The sequence below is a fragment of the Pimephales promelas genome, chromosome 1 (genome assembly GCF_988280905.1).
Source record: "Pimephales promelas chromosome 1, fPimPro1.hap1.1, whole genome shotgun sequence".
NCBI lineage: Eukaryota > Metazoa > Chordata > Actinopteri > Cypriniformes > Leuciscidae > Pimephales > Pimephales promelas.
The window spans coordinates 46,435,866-46,448,712 of NC_142769.1; the positions used below are offsets into that span (position 1 = coordinate 46,435,866).

Below are 12,847 nucleotides of genomic sequence, written 5' to 3' on the forward strand. Positions count from 1 at the left end.
GGACCTGTGCCTGAAAGGTCCACACGATGTATGCCCGTCAGGTCCCAACAGAAGTCTTTCTCTGATGCAACAATGGCCATGGACCAGAGGAGAAAGTGGAGGCAGAAAAAGCCAAAGACAGCATCCTCAAAGGAAGCACCTGAGCCCATTGAGTTCCTACAAAGAGGACAACTGATGCCTGAATATATGCCTCCACCCACGTCCATCCATTCTCCAAAGAGAGCACCAGTGGCTGCCTCACATGGAGTACCCATGCAGGACAATATCTCGAAGAGGCAAAAACTAACATTCCCTGAGCCTGAGATAGTGCCTGTGTGTCGTGCACAGGGAGCACTTGTTCCTGACAGGATCCCTGTGAAGAGACATTTTAAAACCCCTGAGATGCAGAGGCAGCATTTGCAAAATGCCCTAGTGCGAGTGTCTTCCGCAAACCGCAGGATCCCTATGGAGCAGAGGGAGAAGTTGAGGGAACAGTGGAGGCAGAGGCGGAAGCAGAATTGCCCAAAGGGAGCCAAGACCCCACAGAAAAGACCTGCTTCACCCAGCTATCCCGAGAGAGCACCCATGTCCAGATGGAGTAAGAGGGTTTGTCTACGGAACACAGAAGCTTTTGTAAGTCCCTTATATTTTCAAAATGATAAAAAGATACGCCCTTTAGATTTAGTCTTTGGAACATTGCATGATTATATCTATTCTTTCAACAGGACAACGGACCTCCACAAAAACTTTGTGTGGAACTGAGGCGCTACAACCATCAGGACCCTCAGAAATCTCCTTCACCACCGAACCGGAGAAATCGGGACAGACTTCAGCCCAGGTCCCAGCCGACCCGTAAAAGAGATATGGTTAGTTAGACCCTCCTCTCTCTCAATTTTACTAAAATTTAGACACTAAATAGGCTACTTTAATAATTTAATCTGGGATGATTATGCGAATCATATCCTTTTCAATTCAGTTAAATCATATAGAAATGGTAGAAGCAAATTTTCTTTAAGAATCACCCTTTAAATCTGTTCAGCGTTTCATGATTATGTCTATTCTTTCAGCAGGACACCGCAGGTCTGCATCGGGCACCTCCAAAAAAACGTTGTGTGCAACTGAGGCGCTACAACCATCAGGACCCTCAGAAATCTCCTTCACCACCAAACCGGAGAAATCGGGACAGACTTCAGCCCAGGTCCCAGCCGACCCGTAAAAGAGATATGGTTAGTTAGACCCTCCTCTCTCTCAATTTTACTAAAATTTAGAAACTAAATACTTTAATAATTTAATCTGGGATGATTATGCGAATCATATCCTTTTCAATTCAGTTAAATCATATAGAAATGGTAGAAACAATTTTTCTTTCGATGTTCTTTAAGAATCACCCTTTAAATTTGTTCAGCGTTACATGATTATGTCTATTCTTTCAACAGGACACCGCAGGTCTGCATCGGTCACCTCCAAAAAAACGTTGTGTGGAACTGAGGCGCTACAACCATCAGGACCCTCAGAAATCCCCTTCACCACCAAACTGGAAAAATCAGGACAGACTTCAGCCCAGGTCCCAGCCGACCCGTAAAAGAGCTATGGTTAGTTAGACCCTCCTCTCTCTCAATTTTACTAAAATTTGGAAACTAAATACTTTAATAATTTAATCTGGGATGATCATGCGAATCATATCCTTTTCAATTCAGTTAAATCATATAGAAATGGTAGAAGCAATTTTTCTTTCGATTTTCTTTCAGAATCACTCATTAAATCTGTTCATGTCTATTTCTGTTTCTTCAACAGGATGACAGTGCAGGAGAGGAGATGTCACAGCCACAAAAAAAGCCGCGGATGGCAATCAAATTCAACAACCAACGATCGGGTCCAGGCATCTTTGACCAAATTGAACATTTATGTTGTTTATTTGCAAAATTTTGTGTAATTTGAAAGATTTAAATACTTATTGTAATTGGACATGTCTAATATGCATAATAAAAAAAAATATGTATATATACAAAATGTGTATTTATTTATCAATGACAACACACAATAATTAGCACTGGTGTTATATAAATAAACAGATCATTTTCATTTCATTGCTCTCACTGGGTTGAATAAATTCACAGACGAATAGCATAACAACAATATAGTTCATATTTACCACAATTTATGGCTAAAGACAATGGCTATGTAATAACACTGATTCACAATTTCAGTTATCATGCAACACTATGAGCTGATCACACCTTTCAGAGATACATATTTCTCCAGGTAGTCTAAGTCTTTAATGGTCTCTCCAGATCAATCTACTCAAGCAGAAGAATTTCCTTTTGTAAAACGGTCTAATAATCTAATCTCGGTGTAATTACAGTGCAATGTTAAATATGATCAGAAAAACATAGGCCTATTTGTCATAGGTCTAACGTAGACTGTGCACGGTGCAACATGAAATATCTGGAATACAATATTCAAAAGTTTGTTTTCTTTGAAAGAAAGTATTATTTTTAATTGAGCAAGGATGCATTGATCAAATGGGCATACACCAGGCACAATGCGGCGCAATAAGGTTAAGAAAACTAAACAACCGAGAGAAATGTATCATTTTATACACATCAGCACCTGGGAATAACATTATAGCCTAATCTTGTAGAGAAAGCTGCTCTATAAATAACTGAGAAGACTTAAATGTTAACACAACTTTTGTGACTTTATCAGCTTTTCCATATACTGGTCCTTATAATCATCACAAATAGCCTATGCTTGCTGTATTTCTGTAAATCTGTTTTTATGAATGTATGACTCTCTCATCTGTTGCTATAGTTGTCACAGAGGTCGTATTACCAGACACACGACGCCGTGAAAAAGCACATCACCAGCTTGTTGCATGACAAAAGTGATATGCTTTACCACTGACATTTGGAGTTGTGGTAGTCCATTGTCTCCGATAAGCTTATTTTTTTCTTATCAGAGCCATATTCTTATGTCTGTGCAGCTCAGTAGTGTTTGTTGACATCTCTATTGCAAAACTATTTTTCCTGTTCATTCTGTTATAAAGTAGAGTAACGCACTGTAAAATACGACAGTGGTTTCAAGTTCAGCCTTTCCATCTGTATTGACGAAAGACCTATGGAAAGCCATGTTAACATTTAATCTTTAAAATGTATCTGTAACGTACGGACTGAGACAGTCGGATCCATGTGCAGCATTTTATTAAAACTTGAAACAAGCAGACAAACTCAGATACACAATTCAACAAAGGGCCAATCCAGAAACTCGTGGTCTAAACAGGCAATGGTCGAGGCAGGCAGCACAGGTTCGAGAGCAGTCCAGGAAACAAGCAAGGGTCAAGAGTCCAGGGAAAGACAGAACAGGGAATAACACTCGGAATTGCACGCATTCACATATAGCGCCTAAAAACGCGTAGAAAACGCTGGGCGCGCCGCATTCTCCATTTTCCGAAGCGCCAGGGCGGTTGCGCTTCAGTTGGTTCTTGTCACATGACCTATTGTGTGCGTATGGTGCGCTTGCGGTATTCTGAAAAGTTGAGATGTTTTTATCTCGACGCGGCGCGGACGCGCATGGAAAAAACGAGCGCGTCGCACCGCGACCACACCGCTTCCATTATGAGCGCGCATACCACGCGCCTACATTTGAAATAACGAACTTGAGCGCGCAAAAGACGCGATATGTGAACCGGCCCTTACAGGGTAACAAGACTTCGCAAGGGACACAGGGAAAACTCAGGCTTAAATAAGGAACTCAATAACCAATAATGAAACACAGCTGAACATAATAATACACAAAGAGTCCATGGGGAAACATAACCTGGGGAGAGAGTGCCCTCTAGTGGTTCTCGAGGGCACCACGGCTGCTGATCGTCACAGTATCAGTATCTATTTTCATGCTATAGTGCTTTTTTTTTTTAGGTACATACTGTAGTATCTATATTCCATAAGGTTTTCATTTCACTTGCTACTAGTGATTATTCTTTATTATTTAGCTAGTACCTTTTTAAAGATACTAGTCTGTAATCTAATTTCAAGACTTGCTCGCAACATAATGTTGCATTGCTTTTCACCAAGTCAGAATATGGACAACCTTGCTTTTTATATACATGACATACAGTGCGCCTCCTCAACTGAATAGTGTGCGCAGCGCACAAGACAGGAAAGTACATTTATCTGAGGTGTTAAACTTTTTTATTTCGCAACAAGTTATGAAGATGGAATAATTACACAGACCATCTCATCGGACATCAGATACATCAGGTGCATCTCTGGCACTTTTACTTCCACTGCCCCTGACAGAAGAATTTATTTTTCCGAGTTGAGTCTTAAGGTCCTTGCACACTGAGTCCGAAACTTTCGTAGACTATTTGTTTTTCATATTCGTCATTCGGTGGCTGTGAATTGTCAAAATACTCAAAAACGAAAGTTTGCGGAGGCAGTGTGTAAATGTGATTGACACAACATGACGTCGTATTTATTTTTTAACGTGCGAAAATTTTAGACTTTGTGCAAGGACCTTTACACTTTACAACGAACAAATAGCTTTTATAAAAATGTTTTTGTTTTTGTCAAAAAAAAATTAAGGACAGATTTTTTTACAGATTGGTTAAGTATATTACCCACATCTATTACTTTTGTTAATTTGTATACCTGATTATATCTTTCCTTAGTCATCTCTGAACTATAGCAACTGTTATGCTAGCATATCATAACGATTTATAATGATGCTGAGCTTACAATCATGTTTCGCTGTATGTTTTTATTAATCATTTTGGAGTATTTTATTGTTCATGTTTGTGTATTTTTTTCTAAATAAATGATTCATTTTGAGTCTGCATTCATCATTCACAGCAGAAATAACCTTTAAATTAGTTTGGGAAAATAATGTCTGCCCATTGAAAAATAGGCTAAACTGATTCAAAAAGAATGATCCAGAAATTTCACTTTTCCGTTTACATGACGAAAGTTTGGTCACCGCGATTAGCCTACTTTGTCACTTCAGTTTGTTAGCTGGGTAAATTGTAAGGGTTAGATGTTAAAATGGATTGCCATAGGCTAGAAGTCTGTATGAACTCCTCAAGCTCCAGATGGGAGATGGGCGGAAACATTCCGAAATCCCCATAACAGAGTCTTTTTCAGGGATCGTCAGCTATAATATAGCTATTGTTTTGATCGCATAGCCTACTTAACGACCAGCCGAAGAAAATGACGAGTAAGATTTCTTACAAATATTGTGTATCTTATAAATTGTTATTTGCAACAACCGAACCTGGACTGATCCGAGACTTCTTTTGACGCTGTTCCTCAGGCGAGCCCGAGGCAGATGTTTCGGATGTTGCAGCGCAGAGCGCGAGCGATTCAGGCGACGCTGGGGCGTTAGTGGAAGTTACTTTCCAGAGGAACCCACGTCAAAAATACAAATACCTCGAGGCAGAACCCAAGATTTTAGGGGTACACGTAATTAGGTTCGCGTTAAAGTAGAATTCAATGTGTTGTGATTCGTTAAACACGTCTACTGAAGAGTTGTGTCTCATCCACAGGTGACGGAGATCGCGCTGAATGTCTTCTTCATGGGTCTCGGAATTCTGTTTTATTTGGGAATATCTTATGAATACAATCATCCGTATACTAAGATAATCAGTTTTGAATGGATGATTTACCAGATCATGGGAGCGTTTTCCGCTGTTGCTGTAAGTGTTCATTGTAGGCTGTGTTTAAATTCATTATTTTCATATAGTTAACCCTAAAACTGTATTCTGGACAAATGTGGGCAAAATAGTTTTGATTTAACGTATACTTCCCTTGATCTGAGCGGTACAAGACTTGGCTACTTTTCCTAAATTTGCCTCCTGAACACACACAATTTATTTTGACTCTTTTTTGAATTTTTTTTTTTTTTTAAGTGGGTGAAAAAAAAAAAACCTTAATCTTGTATTTGGGTCAAAAATGGGCACCCATAGAAACGAATGGGAGAAATATAATTTAGAGCATTCTAAAATAAGCCAAAATAAGACAGGTGCCAGCAAAGTCACTTCATCTTTAGGTTTTAGCTCGAAGAATTTATTGGAATGATATTTTAACGAAGTTAAAAAAATAAAACTACATAGTAATTCATAATTTACATAGAAAATATGGTACTTTTTGAAGTAAATAAATTCAAAAATGCCCCCAAAATAAAAGAAAACATCATAAATGGACATACAAAACTTTATCGAAAACAGTGATATAACATTTATAATAAATAAAAATTAGGATCACACCTGAGTCCTCTGTGCCCACATTTGTCCACAATTACAGGATTAAGGGCTATAAAGTGAATACGGTTTGAGGGCTACAAAGCTTATAAGCCATTTAAAGTTGGTTTGCTGGTCTTAACCAATTTAAGCGGTTCCTGGTTCAATTTAGATGGTTTCATCTTGCCTTGATGGATAATTCAGAGATTTAAGGGCCACTGTCCTGCAGAACTAAAGAACTCTCTTTAACCTGCTATATAGTGATCCTGAAGACATTGGCTGCATCTGAAATCGCATATAGCATACTGTCTTGTACTTATGTTGAATAAGTAGGCTAATTATTACTTCACAACTGTTAAAAAAATGTTCTAGTATGAGTGTGTGTGTAAGCTACTCTAGTACGAATGTAATCCGGACAAACTACATTCGCCACGATGTCATTATCACCTGACACCAGGGTCAGTGGCAGGACAGTGACCCTTCAAAAGTTGCTCATCCCTGATGTAACACTGTGTTTTCCTTCAACAGGGCATAATTGCTGGCAGTTTGGCGATAGCAGCGCAGAAACTCCACTTACCGACAGTAAGAGTGGACACCGCACAAAAAAAGAGGAAATTTCTTATATAAAAAAGTGTCATCATGCAAGTTATGCACTGTGTGTAAAATGGGCCCACTGAAGTTTTGAGTACCCACTCCGAATGTGTCAGGAAATAGGCATTTCTCATCTTACGCGTGTCATTTTATTTCTTAACAGCTCAAGGCATGTTTGGGAATGCAGGTGATCACTTGTGTGTTATATGCTGGCTATCTCCTCAACACGATGACTCCCTCATCACATGGTGTCTGCTGGCTTTTCTACCATTATAACGAGACAGTTCCTGAAAACAGCACATGCATACTTTTAGAGGCAAGCTAAACCGTTTTAAAGAGAAAATGTCAGTGCTATTATGCTTTTCTCCTTTGAAAATAATGCTCTGCATATTATAAGTGGTATCTTCAAGAGAAAAACGTTCATATGAAACAGTTTCTAAATGTACGAAATTAAAGGGAAAGTTCACCCAAAAATCAATTTCTAACCCTTTAATATAATCTGAGAGCGTTCTGTACTCTCCACAAACAGCTACGCAACTACTTTGAGCTTCAAACGGTTCATGAAGAGATCGTAAAACTAATCCATATGAATTGAGCGGTGTACTCCAAATTCTCCAAAGAGAAAAGAGAAGCGAATTTTACATCACTTTACATGATAAACAGATTTAATTTAGGCTTTTATTCACATATAAACATTCATCAACTCACACATCAGGTGTGGTAAACAGAAGCTATAGGGGCTCGGGGATTGACAAAACAGTTATGATGATGAAATATTTGCCATTTAAAGGGATAGTTCACTTTGAAATTAAGCTTACATCAAAACCTTTGTCTTTGTTTCCACAGTAGTTTCAATTTTGATATGTTTTTGTCAAACCGTTGTTGTCCGTCAGTCATATAATGGAGGTCTATGGTCACCACCTCAAAGAGCATGCACAGAGAAGTCCAAATTAAACATGATTTAATGACTCGTAAATGTAAGTACACATTGATGGCCTAAGACACGAAACGAGCGTTTTTTGTGAGAAAACAAACAGTATTTATATCGTTTGTTTTTATCTCTTGAATCCAAGTATCTGAGGGCGCGGACGCTATGGTCTGCGTAAGTGCTGTTCGTTTTCTCACACAAACCGCTCGTTTCGTGTCTTATATAGGCCATCAATGTGTACTTACATTTACGAGTCATTAAATCATGTTTAATTTGGACTTCTCTGTGCATGCTCTTTGAGGTGGTGACCATAGACCTCCATTATATGACTGACGGACAACAACGGTTTGACATAAAAATATCAAAATTGAAAATACTGTGTAAAAAAAGATGCCTACATCTTGGCTGCCCTTGAGGTAAGCTAAAACATACCAAAAATTAATTTCAAAGTGAACTATTAAGGATTTATATATCATTACCCTCTTTACTCGCACAGGAGGTACTCACTCAGCTGACTGTATTGGATCTACTCATGGAGTTGACTCAGATCGCTATCTCTCTCACTCTGGCCGCGTACTGTTGCAAGGTGATTCCCTGCTGCACTCCCAGATCTCATGTGGTACGTGATGATCATTTCATAAACCTTTCCATGATGCTCAGAACGAATGATGTGAAATATGATGCAAAGTTGTAAACCGTTTCTGTCTTTTTCAGCCTGTCATCGCCATGATGCGACCTACAGCTCCACAGTGAAAGTGATCGCGTGTGCACCTTAAAAGACATAATTTTATCTAATAATACTAATAAAACTGGTACATTATTAGACACACCTATACATTATACTATATTCAAACATCTCAATATTTCTATTCATTTATTTTTTATCTATACAAGGGCATGAAAACAATAACGAAGTGTGTCTTATTTCACTTATTTCTGAACACAAAATTTTAGCCAGTATGAATTCATTAAAATGAATTAATATCGTTACAATACAAAATGTAAACGTGTAAGAATGGCCTTTTACAGAACATATACTGTAAGAATCAGTCGCTATATGGACAATGTCAATACTCAAATAAGAGGTTATTAAAATATATATATTTTTAAAAATTACATGCATCATGAATGATTTTCTGTGTAGACAGCATTTTTATAGCATACATGCATGATTATATTAATGTATTACAGTATGTTTCCATCCACCCATTTTTATGTGAATTTTGGGATATCACATTGTAACACTTTCCTTCTTCAATCTATGCTGGGGTGTCAGACACACACACACACACACACATATATATATATATATATATATTCTGCCAAAATGTTCTTAATCTTGTTTAGGGTCGTTAGTCCCATCAAGAAGGAGGGCGAACACAGGACACATGTACTAAATTAATCAACATGAATCCTTAATGTTGCAAGAGCAAACTCTAAGAAAGCCAAACCACTATGATTCAGTATGCACATATTTTAGTATATTCACCATGACCCATCACACCACACATCACCATTGGGATAATATTAAACACACACAATCCCAATATAAACAATGCAGGTTTCATTTATATCAAAACCCTCTTCACACAGTTCAAATAGTCTTGATTGGATTGTGCAAAAGGAGGGATTCAGAGAAACAGTCAAAGTCATTCAGTCCATCAAGATTTCACTTGGGTCTTATATTCGCACATTCGCGGACTACCGCGTTCAATAAATCGTTGTTACTGCACAAATAACCCCTAACACATACAACTACCAGCAGCTATAAGCTAATTTTCCTCAAAACGAGCTTTCCTTCGCAGTGGACAAAATACATTGACCTCTATCGCAGGCTGCTAAGAAGGGACCGTCTGCAGAGTTTATTTTTTTGAGGAAAATATAAATATTAAAACAATGTTATTTGTGTTTTAAAAATATTCAGCTCACGAGATATTGAAAGTAATGCATATGCATAGCAAAGTATGCATAACAATGGAAAGTTAGCACAAGACAAGAGCGCGTGAACTTTCGTATTCACATTGAAAACGGGGATGGAGATGCACGACTTGTCTTAATATGGACAGCAAGGAGACACACACATTCCCTCAATGTTGAAGCCTCGAAATCAACTCTGGGAACATTTTGATAACACATTCTCACAGTGAATGTTTATCCATAATATTATTCTCCTTTTTGCTCATTAATAATGAGAATGAATGGAGAATATTTTGATTGTAGTTAGGCAGTGGTGGAGGAAGTACTGAATCTCAGTACTTAAGTAAAAGTACAAATACCCAGATAAATATTTACTTTAGTAAAAGTAGAAGTAACACAATGACAACCATACTTAAGTAAAAAGTAAACAGTACTTTATTTTAAATGTACTTTAAGTATTAAAAGTAAAAGTACTTAACAATTGATTCTCTTAATGACTATTTTCTAATGATTAATAAAACATTTAATTCTAACTCATTCAACCTAATACTCCTATAATGATGTTCAATAATGATGGAAAAAATGTCACCATTTCTGAAACAAGCTTGCAATTAGGCAATATCGTGCTTATCCTTACTATATGTTTATAACTATGTTTGGCAGTAAACGCGATTCATTTATGGTGTAATTCTGAACCTCTTGGCTTGCCATAATCCTAACCGAACCAAACATATATTACACACGGTGTGTTTCCTATGCACGTAAAAACAAATTTTCGTGTATGAGTTGCATGATAAACACACTGCGTGTGAGACGCATTTAGTGTGACCGGGTTGATATACTGTATCTATGGCAACCAAACGTCACTGGTGAGACAAACGTGCAACGAACGGATGGTCAGATTACGTTTTGGCAGGGGAGAAAAACTGATCAGAAAATGTAACGAAAATGTATCAGAAGTTGTAGAAATGTAGTCGAGAAAGTATAATAATTGCTGCAAAATGTAACGAAGTAAAAGTAAAAAGTATGCACCATTTATTCTACTTAAGTAAAGTAAAAATACGTGAAAAATGTACTTAAGTAAAGTAACGAAGTATTTGTACTTCGTTACATTCCACCACTGTAGTTAGGTAACGGTAACACTTTATAATAACTTTTAGTCATTTCTTATTCATAGTACTTAAAACACAATTTCTTCAGTCAACTAAAAAAAATTAAATATGCCAATCCCCATGGTGTAGTCAGCTTTGGAAAGTGCTTAATGACATTCAATGGTTTATTGAAAATGTATTGAAAGTTATAGAAACTTTAAGTTGCAGGAAGGATCGTGTAGGACCTTCAGTGACACATACATGGACAGCGTCACGAACATAGTCAAGTTTGCACACTGTGAGCACACTGACTTATTACAGGTGAAAATTATTTGACAATACATCCATTATTGTACATATGTACACAAACATTCATGTAGGAAAAATTACAGTAACTCACCTAAAGTGTTTTCCCATGTTACTGTCCCAGTGATATACAATTCACATTCTGAAACTATGGCTCTATTCCTTGAAACTCTACACACAAAACATGCACACAACATGCAAAACATCGGACATCTCTTTCAAAACCAAACATATCATTTAAAACTATTTTAGCCCTTTCAAAAATGGTGTTTTTGAGTAGTAACTACACACAAACATCACATGATAGGCACACCAAACTACACACGGATGTGAAAAATGTAAAACATTACTATATTGCGTCTTTTGCTTGTCCAGTGTGCACTGAAAACACAACGAAATGACAAACAATGTTTTTTATATATATATTAGTCATTTAGATTAGTTGACTAATTGAAAAATGAGTCGAAAGATTAGTCGTTGAAAACATTTGTCGTTAGTGGCAGCACTAATATTTAAATATTAGTGCGCTGCCACTAACTACAATTTTTTTTTTAACGTTTCTCATTTCAAAGAAATATATATATATACACACATTACATGTATATATATATATATATATATATATAGAGAGAGAGAGAGAGAGAGAGAGAGAGAGAGAGAGAGAGAGAGAGAGAGAAAGAGAGAGAGGTGTCGGACAGGGGGTAATAGTGGAACTAAGGATTACAGAGAATTGTTTGATTACAGTTGTTCTGTTGTTCCTCAATGGTATGTCTGTTATTAAATCTTTGACTAGGTGCTGTGTTGTTTTCACAAGATAAGGTAAAATGTTTCTCAAACATCTCAAAACTTTCTCATGACAAAGTTTTGAAACAAGGTATGACTATCTCTGCGTTGGTCAGATCTAGTCAGAAAGAGGAGGGCAGAAGTTTAGTGAGACCTTATTGAATATGTAGGAAAGTGGACCTGAACCTCAGCATAGCCAGACCTGAACTCAGACATAGTCAGATCTCTCACGCTGTAGAATGGGGAGGTATAAAAAAGTCACAAAAAGGGCAAGATCAGATCTATGGGAAAAGGCAGGAGGGATCGATTCAATGACCAAGAAGCTGCAGAAAGCTGATATTTTGAACATAAACACTGAATATTCCTCCGAGATATGGTCCCAGCTTGCCATAGATGTATTTAATGAAGACTCACACAAAAATCGCCACTGGTTATGGGTCGTCTGGAACCATAACCGCAGAGGACTGAGAAAAAGAGTACATCTTGCTGCAAAATCACCACACCATCACAACGGGACAGAAGAAATCCGACCCGCAGATAAAGGTAAAATAATTAAATCACAATACTAAAATAAATAAAAGGGTTGAACTGTGTGCTTAATTATTGAAATATGTTTTTATTATTTGTTTAAGATAACAAAAGCATTAAAAACATTTATTCGCTTTGTTACTATTTTCACAAGTCTTAAGGGTTAGATCACCCAAAAATGAAAATTATGTAATTAATGACTCACCCTCATGTCGTCCGAAGTTCGTAAGATCGGCGTCACACACGTCAGTAGCGTCTTACGTCATCAGCGTCACTGAACGCAGATCAACAACAGAACCGCAAGACAATACAAAGTTTTTGTTATTTTTGGACCAAAATGTATTTTCGATGCTTTAAAACATTCTAACTAAACCACTGATGTCACATGGACAACTTTGATGATGTCTTTATTTCCTTTCTGGAAAAGGACAGTATACCGTACATACATTTTCAATGGAGGGACAGAAAACTCTCGGACTAAAGCTAAAATAT

General features: G+C 37.3%; 2 protein-coding genes across 2 annotated transcripts; both read left to right on the forward strand.

Annotated features, from left to right (window-relative positions):
* Nucleotides 1–1,983, forward strand: LOC120469572 (uncharacterized). Its single transcript, XM_039658636.2, has 5 exons — nucleotides 1–612; nucleotides 705–845; nucleotides 1,050–1,205; nucleotides 1,416–1,571; nucleotides 1,774–1,983. Exons 1-5 carry the CDS (start codon nucleotides 31–33, stop codon nucleotides 1,915–1,917), a joined length of 1,179 nt encoding a protein of 392 aa, XP_039514570.2. The 5' UTR covers nucleotides 1–30; the 3' UTR covers nucleotides 1,918–1,983.
* Nucleotides 1,984–5,053: 3,070 nt separating this feature from the next.
* Nucleotides 5,054–8,553, forward strand: LOC120469426 (membrane-spanning 4-domains subfamily A member 4A). Its single transcript, XM_039658404.2, has 7 exons — nucleotides 5,054–5,190; nucleotides 5,287–5,429; nucleotides 5,519–5,668; nucleotides 6,740–6,793; nucleotides 6,966–7,118; nucleotides 8,227–8,349; nucleotides 8,445–8,553. Exons 1-7 carry the CDS (start codon nucleotides 5,184–5,186, stop codon nucleotides 8,481–8,483), a joined length of 669 nt encoding a protein of 222 aa, XP_039514338.2. The 5' UTR covers nucleotides 5,054–5,183; the 3' UTR covers nucleotides 8,484–8,553.
* Nucleotides 8,554–12,847: the final 4,294 nt, after the last annotated feature.